Source organism: Zootoca vivipara, chromosome 4, assembly GCF_963506605.1.
Source record: "Zootoca vivipara chromosome 4, rZooViv1.1, whole genome shotgun sequence".
Lineage (NCBI taxonomy): Eukaryota > Metazoa > Chordata > Lepidosauria > Squamata > Lacertidae > Zootoca > Zootoca vivipara.
In genome coordinates, this window is record NC_083279.1 from 65,449,298 (window position 1) to 65,469,247 (window position 19,950).

General features: G+C 42.6%; 1 protein-coding gene across 1 annotated transcript; it reads left to right on the forward strand.

Moving 5' to 3' along the window:
• The first annotated feature begins 125 nt into the window (after positions 1-125).
• BTLA (B and T lymphocyte associated) lies at positions 126-18,637 on the forward strand. The gene is made up of 5 exons (XM_035115485.2): positions 126-2,395; positions 8,067-8,360; positions 13,683-13,826; positions 14,436-14,482; positions 16,085-18,637. Exons 1-5 carry the CDS (start codon positions 2,326-2,328, stop codon positions 16,400-16,402), a joined length of 873 nt encoding a protein of 290 aa, XP_034971376.2. The 5' UTR covers positions 126-2,325; the 3' UTR covers positions 16,403-18,637.
• The last annotated feature ends 1,313 nt before the right edge of the window (positions 18,638-19,950 follow it).

The following is a 19,950-nucleotide window of genomic DNA, read 5'->3' on the forward strand; positions in this document are numbered from 1 at the left end:
TAAACAGTGGCAGCAAGGTCATATTTGAACAGCAAAAGTTACATAGCAGAACTGCCAGATAGAGAGGTGGCACTGACTACTTTTAGTTTCCCCCTTTCTGTTACTTCTTTTGGCAAAACAGAGCAATCCAGGCCTCCATGCTGCCATGCTACATGGGGTTTGGATGCAGCTGAGATGTTCCTCTTCCCAGCCCTGCCTAGTTCTGCTAGCCTATACTGGCAGGGAGCCCCCAACATGCCCACCGAAACAACAGGCAGATGTTACCACTAACAGCCCACTCGCAGAAATCCTTGACAGCATCCACTAGATTCTTCTGGGATCTTGCCACCATCATGTCATGACATTGGAGAGAATCCAATCCTGGCTGCTAGCAGAGCAAAGGGGTGTTTTTTTTCTTGCCACTCCACATTCCACTCAAGTTGGTGTGAGCACTGGGAGTGTCGAGTTAGCACTCCATGAAGCCCTGCTTAGAGTTTAAGATTGCACCTAAAAATGTGTCAGTGTGATATATTGTAGCATAATCATTATCTAAACTAAAGGCTTTGCTTCCTTATTTGAAAAGAAAGTCATTTCAGTCAGTGATAATGAACTTGTGGGCCTTCAAATGTTGGACTCCAGTTCGTACCCTCCGTGATCGTTGGCCGTATCGGCTAGGACTGAGTTAAGAAACCAACAATGTCTGGAGGGCATCATATTGGGGAAAGCCTGTTTTAACAACACAAATATTCTGGAATGTCACCTTTAACTGAAAGCAAGTGGCTCTGGAGACAAACACGATTAGAAATAAGAGCAGCAGATAAAATCACAACAGAGTCATTGGCAGCAAGAGGGACCAAAACCAGTCCAAGATAATTAAGCTCTCATAAAAGCCTGCTGAAATAGGAGAGTTTTCAAATGGCACCAAAGATTCATCAGAGCTGGTGCCAATTGTATGCCAAGGGGGAGGGTATTTCATAGTTGGGATACCTTTGCAGAATAAGCCCATGGGTTATCAGATGTCTCTTGCATGTGAGACAATGATAAGCTAAGTGAGCAAACTTCTAAAATAACAAATAGAAAAGATTTTTCAACCCGATTAAAGGACCCCTCTTTCCCACAAAACTTCCTATATATGATTTAAGAAATCAAGAGCAGGCTGTGGACGTAGAAATTTCCTCCTCCAGCTGCCCCAATTTCTGCAGCCTTTTCCTTATAGTTTCAAGCATTGCTGAAGGACATAATCTGCATTAGCCATAAATATTAATTTGGCTTGGCAAAATTAGAGCAAACCTCACTGGCATTAACAGTGGTGAGAGAAACGATCTCTTAACTCTGTGTTAACAAAAATGCAAAAGTATCTATCTATCTTTAATATCCATAAGTGATCTGTGTTGTGAAATTCTGTTCAGTCATGTTGTTATATGTACAAGTGGCAGGGGCAACAAAATGTAGCAACGTATTCTTACTTCCTAACATTGGTATTCCTGCTCAGGGTGCCAGCCACGCCCTCCTTCAACAAGCCATTCTGCAACTGCTTGCCACCATTCTATGGCTACTGAGCATGTGCAGTCCTCATAGGGTTGACGTGAAGTTTCTTGTCCCATTGGTGTGGGCATTTTTATTTGTTGCCCCTCTGCAGAATTCAGGGTTCCCATTGAGCATGCTGCTACTTCTCTATAGGGCTTTTTTTTAGCCAGAACTCAGTTCTGGCACCTCTCAGATGGGCACCATGGCCATTATAAGAGAACAAGGGAGGCATCTGTGGGGAGTTCCGGCACCTCTTTTTCTAGAAAAATAGCACTGCTCTCCCATTTTGGGTACAACTTGGTTGGCACTCAGCACACGAGTTCTCTCTTAGAAGGAGTGACGTGAATTTGCAAAAGAAAGAAGACCTCCAAATGAGGTGCTGCAATAATTCTTTTTTTTTAAAAGCCTTTATCATCTACTTCAAATGCTTAATTTTTATTTTGAAGCTACTGTTTGAAAAAATGCTGATTTCGTTTTGTTTCCATTCACCAGTTCATCTTTCAAGGTGCAATAAAAAACACCAAAAAACACACATTTCATTCTGTCTGGTTTTGGAGGCAAGAGGCTTTGGAAACCAGCAGCGGTTGCAGGAAGTCCTACGGTGAGCAAATTTGATTTGTTGCGAGCGTGGCAGAGCTCTTTCACATCCCCTCACGCCTCCAGTCTGGCTCACTTTCTTGAGGTAACTGAAGCATTTCTACATGAGCCTCCGCAAGCCGAATTAAGAAGCTGCTGAAACGGCACCAGAAAAACAGTTTCATCTCGGCGGATCGGCTTTCTTTTCCACGATGACTATGAAGTGAAGCTACATTCCAGGCCATGTACGCAGGTAGCTTTGCAATGCTCTCCCTCTTTCTGATGCTGATGCTGGAGAATACGTGGGCACATGGTAAGATATGGCCGTATCTATCTGAATGCCAGTGAAACATGCACGAAACCTTTTTTCTAAATGTTTTCAGGTGCTAGACACAAGTGTTAAGTTCAGGCTACCTGAGCATTATATATCTCTATCAGGGCTGAAGTTTCTTCACTGAACAATTGCAGTCACCCTTCGTATATGAATTGGTGTAAAGTCTTCCATAAGAAAAAGAGTGTGGTTTCTAGACACACTTGATTCCATCACCCTCTACAGCAACGTTTCCCAAACTTGGGTCTCCAGCTGTTTGAACTAGAATTGCCACAAACCCTGACCACTGGTCCTGATGCCTTTTTTCTACTCTGCATAACAAGCAGCATAATGCTTTTTCTGGCAAGCTTTGGGGATGGACCATAAAAGTTTATTTTATTACTGACCAAACATAACAATGCTATGATTTACTCCCAGGTAGAGGATTGCACCCTAAACATTTTGACTTTACTGGTAACCTGTGTGCTTTGTCAGTGTTTTTAAGATATACAGAACCATTTTAGTATTTTCCGTACCGAGCTAAATTGAAGATGAAACCTCGGGCATTTACAAAGGTTTATGCCCTAAATAAATTTCAGAAGTTGCATTCAACATTGCACAAGAATTCTTTATTACTACAAAATCAATAAATATACATTATATAATAATAATAAAAACATTGCACAAGAAGATGGCAAGTCACAAAATGGGTCATTTCCTTCTCTTCCTTGCTCTCCCCTCATCTTCTCTGTACCCCTTCAATCCAGAGGGAACTCTACAGAACATTGTGGAACATTCCCTACATGGGGAACAGTGAGAGGGAAAGTTGCCCCAAATCAGACAGAAATTGACTAACCCGCCTTGCTCACTGGAGAAGTGGGTTTCTCGAGCAAGAGCTCCCAATCAACAATAACTGTACAACCTGTGTTTTCTGGTATATTTTCTTTTTTTTTCTCCATAATTTTATTTTATTTTCCAAAGGTACACAATATTTAATTAGCAATAACAATACAAAATAATAACAAACAAAAAACCAGAAACAGAAACAAAGGCAAAAACAAATCATACATCCACGTGGCTTCCCTCCCCCAATACTCTTCATCTCTTAATCTTTAGATTCTTATTAACATTGTGTCTTTTGGTCATCTTAAATATCCTTAATATATTACTTTTTTCTAGTTCTACTTTACAAACTTAGTCTATACATATCAACATATTATCCTTAGAAAAGTGTTTTTTCATGTAATCCTCAAAAGCATTGCCATTCTGACCTTAAATTCTGATTAGTCTGATGCCTTATGGTTGCTGTTAACTTCGCCGACTCTATCAATTCGCTTAATTTACATATCCAGTCTTCTTTGTGGGGATAATATTTCCTTTCCAGTTCCTTGCAAGTAGTAGTCTAGCTGCGGATGTGGCATATAAAAATAATCTTCTCTTATCTTGTGGGACATCCTTTCCTAAGATACCCAAGCTTCTGGTTTTTTCTCTACAGAAATTTTAAACATCATTTTTAACTTCTCGTGGATACATCACCAGAATCTTTTAAATTTTTCACAGTCCCACCATACATGGATCATAGTCCCCTCCACCTCCTCACACTTCCAGCATAGATTAGATTTTAACTAATGGTATATATTTTGGCAAGTTTGGAGGGTGTCATATATCCAGTGGCGGAGGAAGAGGAGTGCGGGGAGAGTGCACCGCCCCTGGCAGTGCGATCCCGGTGGGGTGCTATCGCAGCTGCCCCCCACCTACGCTGGGCACCATGCCCCTGCAGGCAGCGTGCCACGCCCCCAGGCGGCACACCACACCCCTGTGGGCGGTGTGCCACGCCCCCAGGATGCCCACCACGCCCCTGTGGGCGGTGCACCATGCTCCCAGGATGCGCGCCAGCCCATGGGCGGCGCCCACAGAGCCCTGCCTGCTCTCCGCCCCCCGGTTGCCAGAGCATGAAGCTCCGCCACTACATATACCACCTACAAAACTTTTTCATTATGTTCTCTTTTATGGAATAGCAGGCGGTAAATTTTATATCCAACTTCATTTCCCACTGTATTACATGGCCGATGTCTTGGGCCCATTTGACCATTACTACTTTTATTTCTTTGTCTTTTAATTCCCATTCTAGTATCAAATCATAAGTTTTTTCGTAAGTAATTGAATCCCATGCAAAAATAGCTGCAGTTTGGAAGAACCCAAAGATTATTGGTTAGTTTTGCCCGCAACAATCTAACATGATTACCACTATGGGCAGCCTTAAAGGAAATGTCTTATGGTAAGATAATGGGTGCAGGTATCAGAGAAGAGCAAGCAGAGTGTTAGCAGGATGGAGACATTATATAATGAAAACAGGCTGATATGACTAATCCTGTTCATCCCAGTTTAAAAAACAGGAGAATGAGTGGCAATATGACAATGTAGTGCAAAGGGCAAATTAATATGGCTTGGGATACTCAGAATACAAACACCAATGCCTCTAAAGTCTAAATAAAAGAATGGTGAACATGGTACCCTTCCAAGGTTGCTGGACTACAACTCCCAACATCCCTGGTTGTTGATGAGATTGGAGGCCTAACAATGCTGGAAGGTTGCAGGTACCCACACTATAAAGCTACTCGAGAATAAGTTTAGGTTAGAGAGAAAGTTTTTAACTATTTGTGAGGGACAAGGGATACAGGGAAGTCCCTCCCACTATTAATCAGAGTGTAATATTCTGAAATCCTCTCTCTGCATTTGTCTGATAAAGTGGCTGATAAATGCATTAATACTTTATTGTTTTTGATTGGTCTGGAACTCAAGGTAAAGAAGCAAAACAACTCCTGTTTTACAGGAAATGCTTTGACAGTGGCAGCTGTTGTACTGTGCAGAGGAGAGACAAATGTTTGGAAACATCTCTTAGATACCTTCACCTTACCTCCATATGTTTTTATGGTCACCGTGAGCAGACAAATGAGAGCTTGTCTTTCCTGGAACATTACTTATTTATTTAAACATTTTATAGAGCACTTTATCTTCAATGAATAATAAAATGTTAGAACATGTGAAATGGCTCTCTTTCACCATAGGCTGTTCTGCAGGTGGGTATAGTGTTGGACTAGGGTCAGGGAGACCCAGGTTCTTATCCACCCACTGGTGTCGCTCGCTGGGTGTCAGTGATCATGGGTGAGCCAGTCACTATCTCTCAGCCTAACCCTACATGAAAGCGCTGTTGCGAAGGTAAAATGGAGACAGGGAAAATCATGTATGCTGCCTTGAGCAACTTGGAGGAAAGGTAGGACACAAATGTAGCAAATAAATAAACCAGCAAATGTGTATTTCTCAAAGTACCAAAGAGAAGTGTGCCCTAGTTCTTCAGTTCCCAAGATTTAAAAGAAATCTTTTTGCATCGTTCTCTGTGTGTGTGTGTATGTGTGCACATGCCTGCGTGCCTTTCAAATTTGCAAGGGGTCTCATACCATATAATCCACATCTGAAGGGTTTGGACTGCTGGATGTTGAGGAGTCTTTGTGAATTTTAGGAAACTAGTGGCACTTTCCTTCGGGGAACAATCAACCTCATCATGAATTTTGTGTTTTGGAAGCTAAGTCTCTTGATGGCTACCAACCATGATAGCTATGCTCTGCCTTCAAGGTTGGAGATAGCAATTCCACCATTTGCTGGAAACCACAGAAGGGGAGAGTGCTCGGGTCTTGATTGTAGATTCTTCTATTCAGATATGGGGAGGGGAACAAGACTTGAGGATAATGTTGTGGTTTTCAAAACGCCTGAACTTTGTAAATCAGATCAAGTTATTGAATCGCACCGTGTCATTCCATTTACGGTCTGCCTACTTGACCCAGGCAACCAAACAGCACTCTCTTCTACCACTTTTTGTGGCAAACTGACTGCAGCCTGCTACTTCGTCTTTCCTCCTAAAACCACAGACTTACATAAACCCCACACAAGCCCTTGTTCTCAAATTTCAGCCACACACCTAGTTCCATTTCCACCTTCTGTAGCTGAAGTTGCCTTGTGCACTGGTCAGAAGGGGGTAGGTGAATCAGTTTCCTCATTTTTCCAGTCTGAAATTTAGTTCACTGCATTAGTTCATGATATGTTTTTTTTTTAAAGTCCCCATATAAATCCATCAGAATTTTGGTGCAATTTTCTCATAATATGCCCACTTTTGCCTGTGCCCGATGTGCACATTTTTGCAAAGTAAATTTCCCCAAATAGAACACGTTTTTGTGTGTTATTTTCACTGATGTATGCATTCTTATGCACACTTTGCCCTGGTATATGCAATCTTGCTCACATTATTTGACTGGAGAACTGTGCTGCAAAATTTGGAGAAAATGTTGGCTGTGTTTCAGTTTGCATGTTGTGCAAATTAGGTAGGTTCGCCTTTAAATGCAAATGGAACCAAATCTCCTCCCCCATGCCTACTGTTCCATTGACCACAGTAGGCATTGAAGAAGGCTACCATTGGTAAGGGAGCTGAAGCTGTTGGGTTTGAAGGGTGCAGGAAGTGTCCTGGTAGGCTGTGAATTCCTGGGGGTGATGGAAATTAGCTGCACCAGCTCAAAAGCTTTCAACATGATTTTGAAATGTATACTAAACAAACAAACATTATTTATACCCCACCCATCTGGCTGGGTTTCCACAGCCACTCTGGGCGGCTCCCAACAGAATATTAAAAACACGATAAAACATCAAACATTAAAAACATCCCCAAACAGGGCTGCCTTCAGATGTCTTCTAGAAGTCAGATAGTTGTTTATTTCCTTGGCATCTGATGGGAAGGTGTTCCACAGGGCGAGCGCCACTATCAAGAAGGCCCTCTGCCTGGTTCACTGTAACGTCACTTCTCGCAATGAGGGAACCGCCAGAAGGCCCTCAGAGCTGGACCTCAGTGTCCAGGCAGAATGATGGGGCTTAGCAAGAAGTAACTGACCATCCAGACTTCTGATAACAAACTTCTGATGCCAAGGTCCAGGTTATCTGAAATACCACATTGCCTTATACAAGCCTGTCCAGGCTCTGAACTCTTTGTGGAAGGTCTTTCTCTTGGTCCCACCACCCACTTGGACTGGGCCTTCATGGTGGCTGCTCCCAGACTTTGGAACTCCCTCCTTAAAGAAGTTAGACTGGCTCTGTCATTGCTGTCCTTCTGTTGGCAGGTGAAGACTTGTTCCAACAGGCTTTTGGGAACTGACTGGTTGTTTTTTTGTTTTGGTTTTTGGGTTGTTTATTTTAGGAAAGGAGTGTAGTTGGGATGTGTAGTTATTGTTTATGTTTTTAATGGATCTTTTTATAGCATTTTGATTCTGTTAGTGTTTAATTACATTTTAAATAATTGTTTTTTCTTTGTTTTTAAGCTTGTTCTGTTTTATCTTTGTAAGCTGCCATGAGTTCCAGTCTGGGGAAAAGGGATAGAAATAAATATACTAATAACAATAATAATAATAATTAAAAATATCTTTGCTGTGATTAAACCAATAACAGATGACTGATGTCAATATTTTATGTCATATTAGCCTGCCAATCAGCTCCTCTCATTTAAAGCATTGCCTGTAGAAAGGTATTATATGGATGGGAAAACCAACAAGACGCCAATGAAGTGATATTGCTAACAATGCAAAAATATATGAGGTGTGTCAGGCATAATTTCCATCCCACTTTTTTCTTCCAGGGAATGAAAACTGCACTATTTCTGTCCAAAGGGGAACCAACCACACGATAAAAGCTGGCGTTTCATTCAGTATAAAGTGCCCAGTGATGGATTGCCAAGAGAATCTTACGATAAATTGGTACAGGAACGGTGAAATTCTGCCTCAGGGACAAAGACACAATATTTCCAGGGAAGGCCATGATTTTGTTTTGCATTTTTCTCCTATTTCCAAGAATGACAGTGGACGCTATCAATGTCAAGCTACTATGGGGAAAAGCCTACTCTCAGGTCATGAAATAGAAGTCATTGTACAAGGTAAGCATCATAAGCAATTCCGAGAATGAGGGCCTTTTTCCAATTCATTGTTTGCAGCAACCGGCCTATGGGCAATCCAGTCAACCTGGTCACTTGCCTGGTGCTTATAGCCCTGCGGTCATTTGTTTGTGTTCTTATTCTGCTCAAGAAATGCACATCAACACAATCAAGGTTTCAGCTGTACATTGATTTTATTTCCTCTTCTCTAAGCACCTCTGGCATGCTGCAGGCTAACCCTTTCCTCTTATCTGTGTGCAGCACTCTTCAGTACAGTATATAAAACCAACTGTCAAAAGGCCCATCAAAGTCCCTGCCATGTTGCATGCTCTGCCTTCTCTTACAATGCTGGATCTACAAATTTTGAAATAGACGGCAATGGTCTGCACTGCTGTCCCACTTCTCCATCTCAGCATGTTTAGCCCAATGGCAGCAGTTGAGAAGGATGAAGAGAGTGATTTGAAATTGGAGATTGAAAGGATCAGCAGCAGGTGAGCTCTCCAAGGCATAAGGGAGGCTTGGAGATCCAGCTGAGCTTCAAAGGAGATGGGGGGTGTGGTTACTTGAAAATTGATCCTTTTAACATGGAGCAGGTTTCCTGAGCCTCTCTGAATCCATCTTTTCAAGTTCTGATTGTGGAGCCTGAATGGAGGGGCATGGGAAGCTTAGAAAGGCCACCCCACACTGATACTTGGAATTTCTCTCCCCTTTGGAGTAAGGCAAAGTTGGATAGGGGCACATCACACAGGAACATGCGCATGAGAAAGCCTGTAATTTTCCACCACTCCCAAACTGTCACAAGGGCATGTGCCCCCTTCCGCGCAAACACCCCCAATCCAACACTGCTCTCTTGGTCATAGAATCATAGAACCGTAGACCTGGAATGGACGACAAACTGAACTCTTTTAATGACACTGTGAACCCAGGGAGGCAGCATAATCTATACTGAAGTGTGTGACTGCTATAATAGAAGGGGCTTGTTTCCAACTGAGTTACACTCGGAGTAAACCCACTGAAATGAATAGACCTAAGTTTGTCATGTGCATTAAACCGTTTCTAATGATGTGTTTTAAATTGTTGCAACCTGCCCTGGGACTTAGTTATGAAGGGTGCATAACTCATCATCATCACCTCAAAGACCGCCTCTCCCCATATGTAGTGATCCAGACCCTGTGATCATCATCTGAGGCCCTTCTTCATGTACCTCCTATGTGAGAGTTCCAGAGGGCGGCAACACAAGAACGTGCCTTTTCTGTGGTGGCTCCTCGTTTGTGGAATGCTTTCCCCAAGGAGGCTCACCTGGCGCCTTCATTACATATCTTTAGGCACCAGGCAAAAACGGTTCTCTATAACCAGGCCCTTGGCTGATTAACATTCTATGTCCTTTTAAAAGTGTTTTGGAGAGGGGGTTATTGATTTGCTTTTGTTTTATTACGTATTTTGTGCTTTTCTTTTTATGTTGTGAACCACCCTGTGATCTTCAGATGAAGGGAAGTATAAATAATAAATAATAGTAGTATACGTAAATGCTTTGTTTGTAAGCTGTCTTGAAGGCCGTGCATGGAGAAAGGTATATCCAGTGCTTTTTTTTCCTTTAAAAATGTTTAAGGGTAGTCTCATTTTCCTACTCATTGAAATACTGCACCTCAATGAGGCCAAACTTGGATTCACAAAATGTTTAGGGGTATGCATCCCCCCAGGAAAAAAAGCACTGGGTATATCTATCTATCAAACCAAAAAGTTTGAGCCAAAGGTACTTTGCAGATAGAATGAAAACATTTACATCATATTCTCTGGCTATGGAAACTGTACATCCTTTATGGGGGAAAATTAACTAGGGAAACATAAATGAACATCTGATCTGAACACAGGAAAACATGAATTTAAGTTATGTACGATGGTCAAGGAGATAATGAAACTATAAATTATGCTGCAGCATTGTATAACATTCTCGGTTGGCCCCTTGTCTGTTGCAAAAGAAGATTCCCCATGAAATTCTCTTACCATTCAGCCATGTTTGCCTGCACTGGTATCCCAACCAGAACTCAAGGCTTTTTCCAGGGGATAGACTGTTAAGCCACTCTGTCAATTGTAGCTCTGAGAGGAAAATAGATGTCTCCTAACAACTAAAGAAGGCTGATCGCCGAAGAATTGATGCTTTTGAATTATGGTGCTGGAGGAGACTCTTGAGAGTCCCATGGACTGCAAGAAGATCAAACCTATCTATTCTGAAGGAAATCAGCCCTGAGTGCTCACTGGAAGGACAGATCCTGAAGCTGAGGCTACAATACTTTGGCCACTTCATGAGAAGAGAAGAATCCTTGGAAAAGACCTTGATGTTGGGAAAGATTGGGGGCACTAGGAGAAGGGGACAACAGAGGACGAGATGGTTGGACAGTGTTCTCAAAGCTATGAACATGAGTTTGACCAAACTGCGGGAGACAGTGGAAGACAGGAGTGCCTGGCGTGCTATGGTCCATGGGGTCACAAAGTGTCGGACACGACTAAATGACTAAACAACAACAACAACAACAACTCTTAGCACCCTTAACAAACGACATCTCCCAGAATTCTTTTTTGGGGGAAGTCCTGTTTGTTTAAAGTGGTATCATAGTGATTTAAATGTATAGTGTGAACGTTTGCTAAGAGTTGCTCATTTGTTCCTTGCTTTGAGGTATTTCAGTTTTCCAAATCATGATGGGGTTCATTGCAGAAAACAGTTAAACCCAAGTGCTGCCGTTACAAAATGTTCAACACACATCAAAGACATCACGGTTCCCTTATTTGCAAACAATGTATAGAGCGGTAGCCTTATCAGTCATTTGACAAAAAAATAGGCTGTCTAGTAGTGCAAAGAAGTGAAGCTTGCAGAGAGTTCAGCCCATGTTGTGACATCTAAATGACTCAAATTGGTATCTAGACTTTCTGTGTATGTAAATTCAACAAGAGGGTCACATTGCCCAGAACTTACATTTGAGCTTAAGAAATGGCCTGTATAAAATTGAAATGCTGAAACCTCAAATTCGTTCCAGCGCTCTAAGGGTTGAACTAATGTGACTTTTGACTCACATAGTTTGAACTAAATTGGACTTTTGGGATATTGTACTCTCTTTTAAAAAAACACAAAAACCTAAAAATAGTCAAAAGCGCCATGCCAACAACATCTGCATCAAAACTGAAGAAATGGGAAGTTTATCCAATTTCTCCCCCGTGATGTTTTCCTACTGAAAATTATCTCCCTGCAAAGCCGTTAATTCACCCCAATGTTGCTGTTTGATGCAAATAGTAATTTCAGGGAAGCAATGAGAGAATGGCACAGGTAAAAGGGTCAATACTCTCCCACCCTGCTACTTTTCCAACCATGATTAAACCAGCTCCCTCACCCCACCCTCATGACTGCTATTACTGTAGTTTGTTTTATAAAAGAAAGAAAAAAGAGAATCTCAAGCAAAGGATTCACAGATAAGCTTAATATCAGGTTTACTATGAGGTTGAGTTTTAAGTCTCTGTTGTTGTTGTTTAGTCGTTTAGTCGTGTCCGACTCTTCATGACCCCATGGACCATAGCACGCCAGGCACTCCTGTCTTCCACTGCCTCCCGCAGTTTGGTCAGACACATGTTGGTAGCTTCGAGAACACTGTCCAACCCTCTCGTCCTCTGTCGTCCCCTTCTCCTTGTGCCCTCCATTTCATTTTTCCCAACATCAGGGTCTTTTCCAGGAAGTCTTCTCTTCTCATGAGGTGGCCAAAGTATTGTAGCCTCAGCTTCAGGATCTGTCCTTCCAGTGAGCACTCAGGGCTGATTTCCTTAAGAATGGATAGGTTTGATCTTCTTGCAGTCCATGGGACTTTCAAGTCTCCTCCAGCACCAAAATTCAAAAGCATCAATTCTTCGGCGATCAGCCTTCTTTATAGTCCAGCTCTCACTTCTATACATCACTACTGGGAAAACCATAGCTTTAACTATACGGACCTTTGTCGGCAAGGTGATGTCTCTGCCTTTTAAGATGCTGTCTGGGTTTGTCATTGCAAGAAGCAGGTGTCTTTTAATTTCGGGACTGCTGTCACCATCTGCAGTGATCAAGGAGCCCGAGAAAGTAAAATCTCTTACTGCCTCCATTTCTTCCCCTTCTATTTGCCAGGAGGTGATGGGACCAGTGGCCATGATCTTAGTTTCTCTAAGTTATTTAAGCCCCTTCGCCACGACAAGGCAGTGATCCATGAAGGATTTCAAGTCTCTGCTTGTACTCTATAAAACTGCTTCCTTCCATGCACCCAATCATAGAACACTTGGAGTGGGGGAGGGGTGTCACATGATCCTCCTCCCAAGTATTGAAAGTGAATGGGGGCTGAGTGGGCTAGCCCACCCCCTGCTGCTGTTGTGCCCAGTGGAAATGTTCCAGTCATCCATCCTTTTGAAGTGTGTCTCTAAGTAAGAGAAAACACTGACTAGGTCATGCCTCCCCTCCTCATTGAGTTCTAAGCATGTACTGTATATTGGTATGCTTGTAGAGGCTCCAAACACAGAGATGGTGTGGCGACGGCTGCCCAGTATGCAGTTCCATGACACACCCATCCTTTAAACTGGGACTCTAATAGCAGGTTGAATGAGATATTTTGGTAACGAAAACAGCATGGGGGGGGGAGCGTGAAATTTTTCCCCTCCAGGGATCCTCCTTGCAACACTAAGGAGGAGGAAGATGATGGGTTGTGCCACCCCGGAGTGAATGTTAGTAAGAAGGCAGGCAGGAGTGAACTGGAGGAGAGCAAACTCAGATTATTGGGGCAGTGCCTCATTTGCCTCATTTCAGCATCCTCTGCCCTCCTCTACAAAAACACTGGGAATTCTGGATCCTCCTGCCTATCCTGTAGTTTGACCCTCTTTATAGCATCTCTGTCTTTCAAGATTGCATTAAGAACATTTAGAGATCATAATGTATTCTCAATGACCCTTGTGAAGCCATTATTGATCAAGCAGATTACGTCTGTTGGGAAGCATGCTGTTTTTCTTTTGAATTTTAATTGACTTTGGAATGCTCTTTCTCTTTCTGAGAATGCTTACTTTTAAACAGTGTTTAACTTCTCGTACCATATTGGTTATTTCACCCCTGTTAAGTTAACTGATGGTGAATTCTGCTTTGGTAGGGGGCTGACTGAGGGGAGATTTTAACTGCTCAGCTCAGCTCATTGTATTTGCTTAATGATTAATAATTGCATTGCTATAGTGAACTATAACATGTTGCTTTGGCATTAGGACAATAGCAAATGTAAATATTAATTATAGTAACAATAATAATAATAATAACAGATCACAATAAAATAACAGAATCTGAAAATGCTGCTGCAGAAGATAATGAAGCAGCTGGAAAGGACATGAAGCTGATTATTTATTTCCTGTCATTCCTGGGACCACTGTGCCTCTTCATTTTGAGCTGCTTGGGCCTGCTGTGCTGCATAAGGAAGCATCAAGGTGAGTTCACTCAAGATCTCTCTAGCTTCCCCCTCCTTTCCCTGGGCAGAGATATTCAGCTGTTTCACTTCTGCTACTCCAATATCTTTTCATTTCTCATATTACCAGGGCTGAACCTACCCACACAGGCAGAGTGAGGCAGTTGAGTTTGAGTGTTACAGAACTGCAGCAAATGGCTACTTCTAAATTTATTATGATTATATTTTATTCTCAGGACGAGGGTATTTGTGGGGGGTTTCTGCCTTAAGGGTCAAAATAAGTTGACCAATCTCGGGAACCACTATGTGCCTTGATTGGGGTGGGGGGAAGTAGCGCCACCCCCATTTCTGTTCTACCTCAGGATAATAATAAAAAAAGTGTATTGGGATAGCTTCCATGACTATCTTCCAGAACTCATAGTCTTGGATAAAAGCTTTTTTATTGCCTGACTTTCTTCATAAAAGCATAGCAGTTTTGGCCTATCCATAAAATTAAGTAAGGATTTCCTTGATCCCCTTTTTATGAGACAGGTCATTTTTCACAAGCTGCGTTCTTGTTTTGTACAATGAATGTGAAGAACTATCCAAATGTTGTTCCATCAATATCTGGTGTTTTTCTTTTCCTTTCCAGTGAACAGCAATAAGGGCCCATCAATCTCGCAAAGTGAAATGAATGTGGTAGGTTTCTTCATTGATGCGCCTTGTATTGAATTTCCAAGTACTTAAATGCCCATAAACCCCTTTCAGGCATTCTGTCCCTGGTGTACAGTAATCACATGAGCTGAGGCCCTAGAGAAGAGTGTGCTAGCTTTCCCGCACCTCTCTAATCATCACCCAGCTCCCTCCATGAGTTGCAAGGTGACGGTGTCAAGTCTCCTGAACCCATGGAAAATCTTGGTTCTAAAATGCACGGAGAGCCCCACAAGTACAGGAGTCTCCCTGATTCACATGAATACCACCATGAGGTGAGATTAAAGACAAGGGGTGAAGCTAGGGTGCTCATCCCTACAATCCCTGTGAGTCAAACCATTGGACCATTGAGCTCAGTATTGTCTGCACTGAGTGGCAGCAGCTCTCCAGGATTTGGGGCATGATTCTTCCCCAGTCCTACCTGGAGATGCCAAGGATTGAGGCTGGAATCTTCTATGGGCAAAGCAGGTGTTCTACCATGGAGCTACAGCTCAAATGCCTGGAGAGGGCTAACATGTTATGTTCCAACCCCTTCAAGATACATATAAAAACCTTCACCTCTTGGACTTTGTCACTTAAAGGAAGCAATTTTCATTCATGAACACAGGAAGAAAGCTCAGCCTTCAACTGAAGTGGTGTTTAGTTGTGTTTTAAGTGCTAGCCATAAGTGACATTGCACCTTACTGAACTACATGGACAAATGCCTTATGAGGAACGGCTTAGGGAGCTGGGTATGTTTAACCTGGAGAAGAGAAGGTTAAGGGGTGATATGATAGCCATGTTCAAATATATAAAAGGATGCCATATACAAGAGGGTGAAAGTTTGTTTTCTGCTGCTCCAGAGAAGCAGACATGGAACTACAAGTGGACATTCAAGCTACAAGAAAGAAGATTCCACCTAAACATTAGGAAGAACTTCCTGACAGCAAGAGCTGTTCGGCAGTGGAATTTGCTACCAAGGAGTGTGGTGGAGTCTCCTTCTTTGGAGGTCTTTAAGCAGAGGCTTGACAGTCATCTGTCAGGAATGCTTTGATGGTGTTTCCTGCTTGGCAGGGGGTTGGACTGGATGGCTCTGGCGGTCTCTTCCAACTCTATGATTCTATGAAATTCTGCCTGAATAGTGCCATGTCTCATTTGTGTCTAACTTCACATCAAAACAATACATAATCTAATGAGTGTCAACTGCGCTTCTTTTAATCCAGGTGCCTTGGATGTTATCCTGGGGTTTAAAATTTAAAAAGGCTTCTCCAACCTGCTACCCTGCTGATGCTGTTGGATTCCAACTCCCATCAGCCCCAGCAAACATGGCCCAATGCTGAGGGGTGATGGGAGTTGCAGCCCAACAAGGTCATAGAATCATAGAGTTGGAAGAGACCACAAGGGCCATCCAGTCCAACCCCCTACCAAGCAGGAAACACCATCAAAGGTCTGGAGGGCCCTGTGATTTTTATGAAGGCTTGAAAAGTGGCATCTTTCTTGATGTTTGAGGTGTCCACGTCTGACATGGTTGCCGTCTTTGCCCCTAGCTAGATATGTATTTAAGATACTGTACTCTCTCATGAATCTATTGTACTCTCGTTTTCCCCGCAGCTTAATAGCAATGCAGATGCCCAATGCAGCAATGTCTCCCATACGATACCTGCACTTCATCAAGCTGCTGAGCCTTATGTGCTGCAATTTCCAGATAATGACCCCATCTACGGCAATCAGTGCAATTGCTGGAATGCCACCAGGGCACCACCCAAGCCTACATGTGATGAATGTGTCTCCAATACCCAGCAACTCTTACCTCAAAAGAAGGAAGCCCTTATTTATGCAACACTGAGCTATGGGGAACCTGTTCAGAGACATGAGCATTCTGCTGAGACAGAGTTTACAGAATATGCTGCCATTGGGCTGAATCACTAAATGTGGACAACCGCTCATTGTTTAGCATAATATAGCTTCTTCCACTGTGACTCTGCAAGCTTTCTCACCAGCTCCACTCTGATCATTGCTTAGTGCATGGGTATTGCACCATCTATTCCCACTAGGAGCATGTGTTTATTCATAGATGCTATTTATTATTTTGGGGTTGTTAAAATGACTCTCATGCTGATGTTATCTATTCTGTTTTCATAAGCTGCTCTGCAAGTCCTAGTTTCCAGAAACCTTGATCTAATCCAGGCACCCCCAAACTTCAGCCCTCCAGATGTTTTGGACTACAATTCCCATCATCCCTGACTACTGGTCCTCTTAGCTAGGGATCATGGGAGCTGTAGGCCAAAACATCAGGAGGGCCACAGTTTGGGGATGCCTGATCTAATCAAACCACATTATGGTTGGTTGCATAAGCAGCCTAGCGCTTTATTACTAAATCCCTTCAGCAAAGAGGGACAAATCATGTAAGCAAATCACCATCACTACCTAGCTTCCCATAGAATTGGGTGGTTTAGGAATACTACAACAAAAAGAAAAATTCTGAGAAATTGCCACTTTTGTCAACTTTAGTTTGCACTTCCAGTTTACTAAAAGACTGCAGGAGATAAGAGGCCCATCCAGACTTGCATTTCCCCCGCTGCTTTCCCCCAGTAAAACCCAATCTTTACCAGTGAATCGAAGCAATAAGGTTTTCTCTGAATTGATGTTTGTTCTGAATTAGCACTAAAGAGCAGGTTTTCCAGGGGAAAGTGGCAGAACAAAGATAAAACTGCTTGGACTCATGCCAGGAGAAGCTTTCGAGGCATGGACAGGCAGAAGTGAGAACATGCCCTCTCAGAGCACTTCAAAATAGTTGCTATTTTCAGGTGGGATTCAACCACATGCCAACAAATTCAGGTCATGCAGTTAAAATGATTTGGAGCTTTTGCATAACAAACTCCCTTCCCCCAACAGACTGGACTTTTTGCAATAAGGAAAGCGACAGGGAAATGCACTGGAAAGTGTCCTTTGACATAACGTCATCAAACTCCCTCGCAAATGACAATAAATGCTCATTCGATAGCCAGTGTCATCTAATCTCCCTGCCAACAAGTCAGGATGAATGCCCAATAATCTGGTCATCTGGAAGTGTGTTCAGTGAGTAGAATGAATGTATACATTTTCTACTGACTGAAAGGCAAATTAGCAAAACTTTAATCATGTATTTCATTGATCTCATCTACAACTAGTGATATCCCAAGTCAGGGTATTAAGCAAAAGAATTTTGAGGCTAAATGAACCAATTACTGTATAGATTATAGTAATTGTCTCCACTAGGAATGAACTGGAAAAGGAACTAGATGTGTACAATAAATTATGGTTGATAGATAAATGATTGCTACTCACTGGCACTGCAGATGCTGAAATGGATGCCAGCATAGCCCACAAACTGGTTTAAAAGGCGGTGGGGTGAGCAAATTCATGGAGGTTAGAGCTATCAAATGTTCCCAGTGGCTATATGTGTTCCTTTCATGCTCAGCGTTCATAAGTCTTTGAATACAAGCTGCTGAGGAACAAAAGCAGGATAGCACTCATATATTAAGCTTGTAGACATCTCCAGGGACATCTCATTGGCCACTGTAACAAACTAGGATTCTAGACTTGGTCTTTGATCTGAACCAGCAGGAACCTTCTTATGTTCTCTTTGCTTATTTAATAATGGCATCCCCTGCCTGTTTGATCCAATGTCCATGTAGGGTGGCCATATGAAGGAGATGGCAGTTTGTGTAGAAAAGGGAATTGCAGTAGGCTTCACTTTCCAAGAGGAGCCCTCTGTGCTTCTTCATTTAGCCAGCACATGTTCAAAGCAACCCAAGGAACCAACCATCAATAATTAGAAAGCTGAGTGAGATAACATCAAGAAGTGGGATCGTAAAACCAGCAGCATAAGTCAAGCAGGGGTAAATAAAATGGTGCTTAGCTGGAGCACAAAGGGGGGCAGTATAGGTGACTCTGGGAAGGACATTGCATGGACAGGCGGAGTCCCCCCAACCCCAGGCGACCCCCGAGAGGAATAATGACTCAAGACAACATGCTATGGGATTAAAATTGGCCACAACTTTATTAAATTTCAGATGTAGGGAGACCTGGGATCTGGGAGGCTGTTTGCGACCACGCAAAAGGCACCCACCATTTGATGTCGGGAGCGGTCATTTCCCTTGAATAGGTCCAGTACCCAGTTGCCACCTGCCTAATTTCCGGCAGATTACTGAAGCAGAAGGATGTCAGTACATGAAACTCTTCTTTGACATACTTGAATAGTGGGATAAAAAGGAAAAATCAAGATCATTTCAGAACACTTTCAGCTAAAAGTGCCCACAGTGTCTCTCAGGAACTAGAAGAACCCAAAGATCTGAAGTATTGGCTTAATGAACACGTTGCTCCCCTTTTGATATGAAAGAAACAATATGTGAGAAAAACAGGAAGCGCTTTAGCATCTCGCCACCAAGCAGACTGACTGCAGAGGAAAGAGTGCTGTGCATAGATAAGAGCGGGTTCATGACGTTGACAAAAGGATATGAAAGTGCATGCAGCTCAGATCAGATATAATTTTGGGTGGAAAAAATGAAAAATGATAAGGCAATGTATGATTGTGATGGTGGCTTCCTCCTGGGGGAAGAATATATATATGTATATATTTACGCCATTCATATTCAGTGACGTCTAAAAGGTCAGCCATGCCGGCATTGTAACTTGCAGTCACTTCAAAGGCATAGGTGCTAAGAGGTGCATGGATGAGTTGACAGGTAAACATAAGATAGAATGACAAAATATCAGTGAGTCCCCCAAATGTTAAGTGCGCAGGATTGAGCCAAATATTTATTTATTTACCCATTTACTGATTAATTGCATTTCTGTATCTTTCTCCAAGGAGATCAGGAGGTAGGTTCAGTTGAGGGATAATGACTGACCCCAAGTCACCCACTGATCTCATTGGTTTCCTAGCTGTGTAGCCTTGCTCCCTAGTGTTGACACAAAGCCATGTCAGATGTAGGCACTTAGAAGTCCTCCATGCAAGGGCGGATTCTGATTGGCCCAGCATCCCCTGTACATGAAGGAGCTGTACATAGAACATTGGCATATCAGTAAGCAGCCTTCAGAAAGCTCCTAAATGCACAGTCCATGTGGGATGTGGGCAATGCATGTTAGTAACTGGGGAAGGACTTGTGGTGCAACCCACCCATGAATTTTTGCAACACACAAGGGTGTTTGAATGAACTCCCCTGTAGACACCACACCTCTCTTGTTCTTTCTTCACAAACTTAACTGTGGGTGTATTACTTCAACTCATGATTTATGTGCCACAGGTGAGGCATATGTCTGTCCCCCCAAGCCCAAATGTTGTAATAATGATTTTAGATACTTTTTAAGGAGCTTGGAATCTTGCCTGGCTTTGGTTTCGAGCATCTACATTTTCTGTTTTCATTGTATTTTTTATTCTAGTTTCGTATTTTGCTTTGTTTTTAATTTATTGATGAATTGTTATTTCTTGAGAT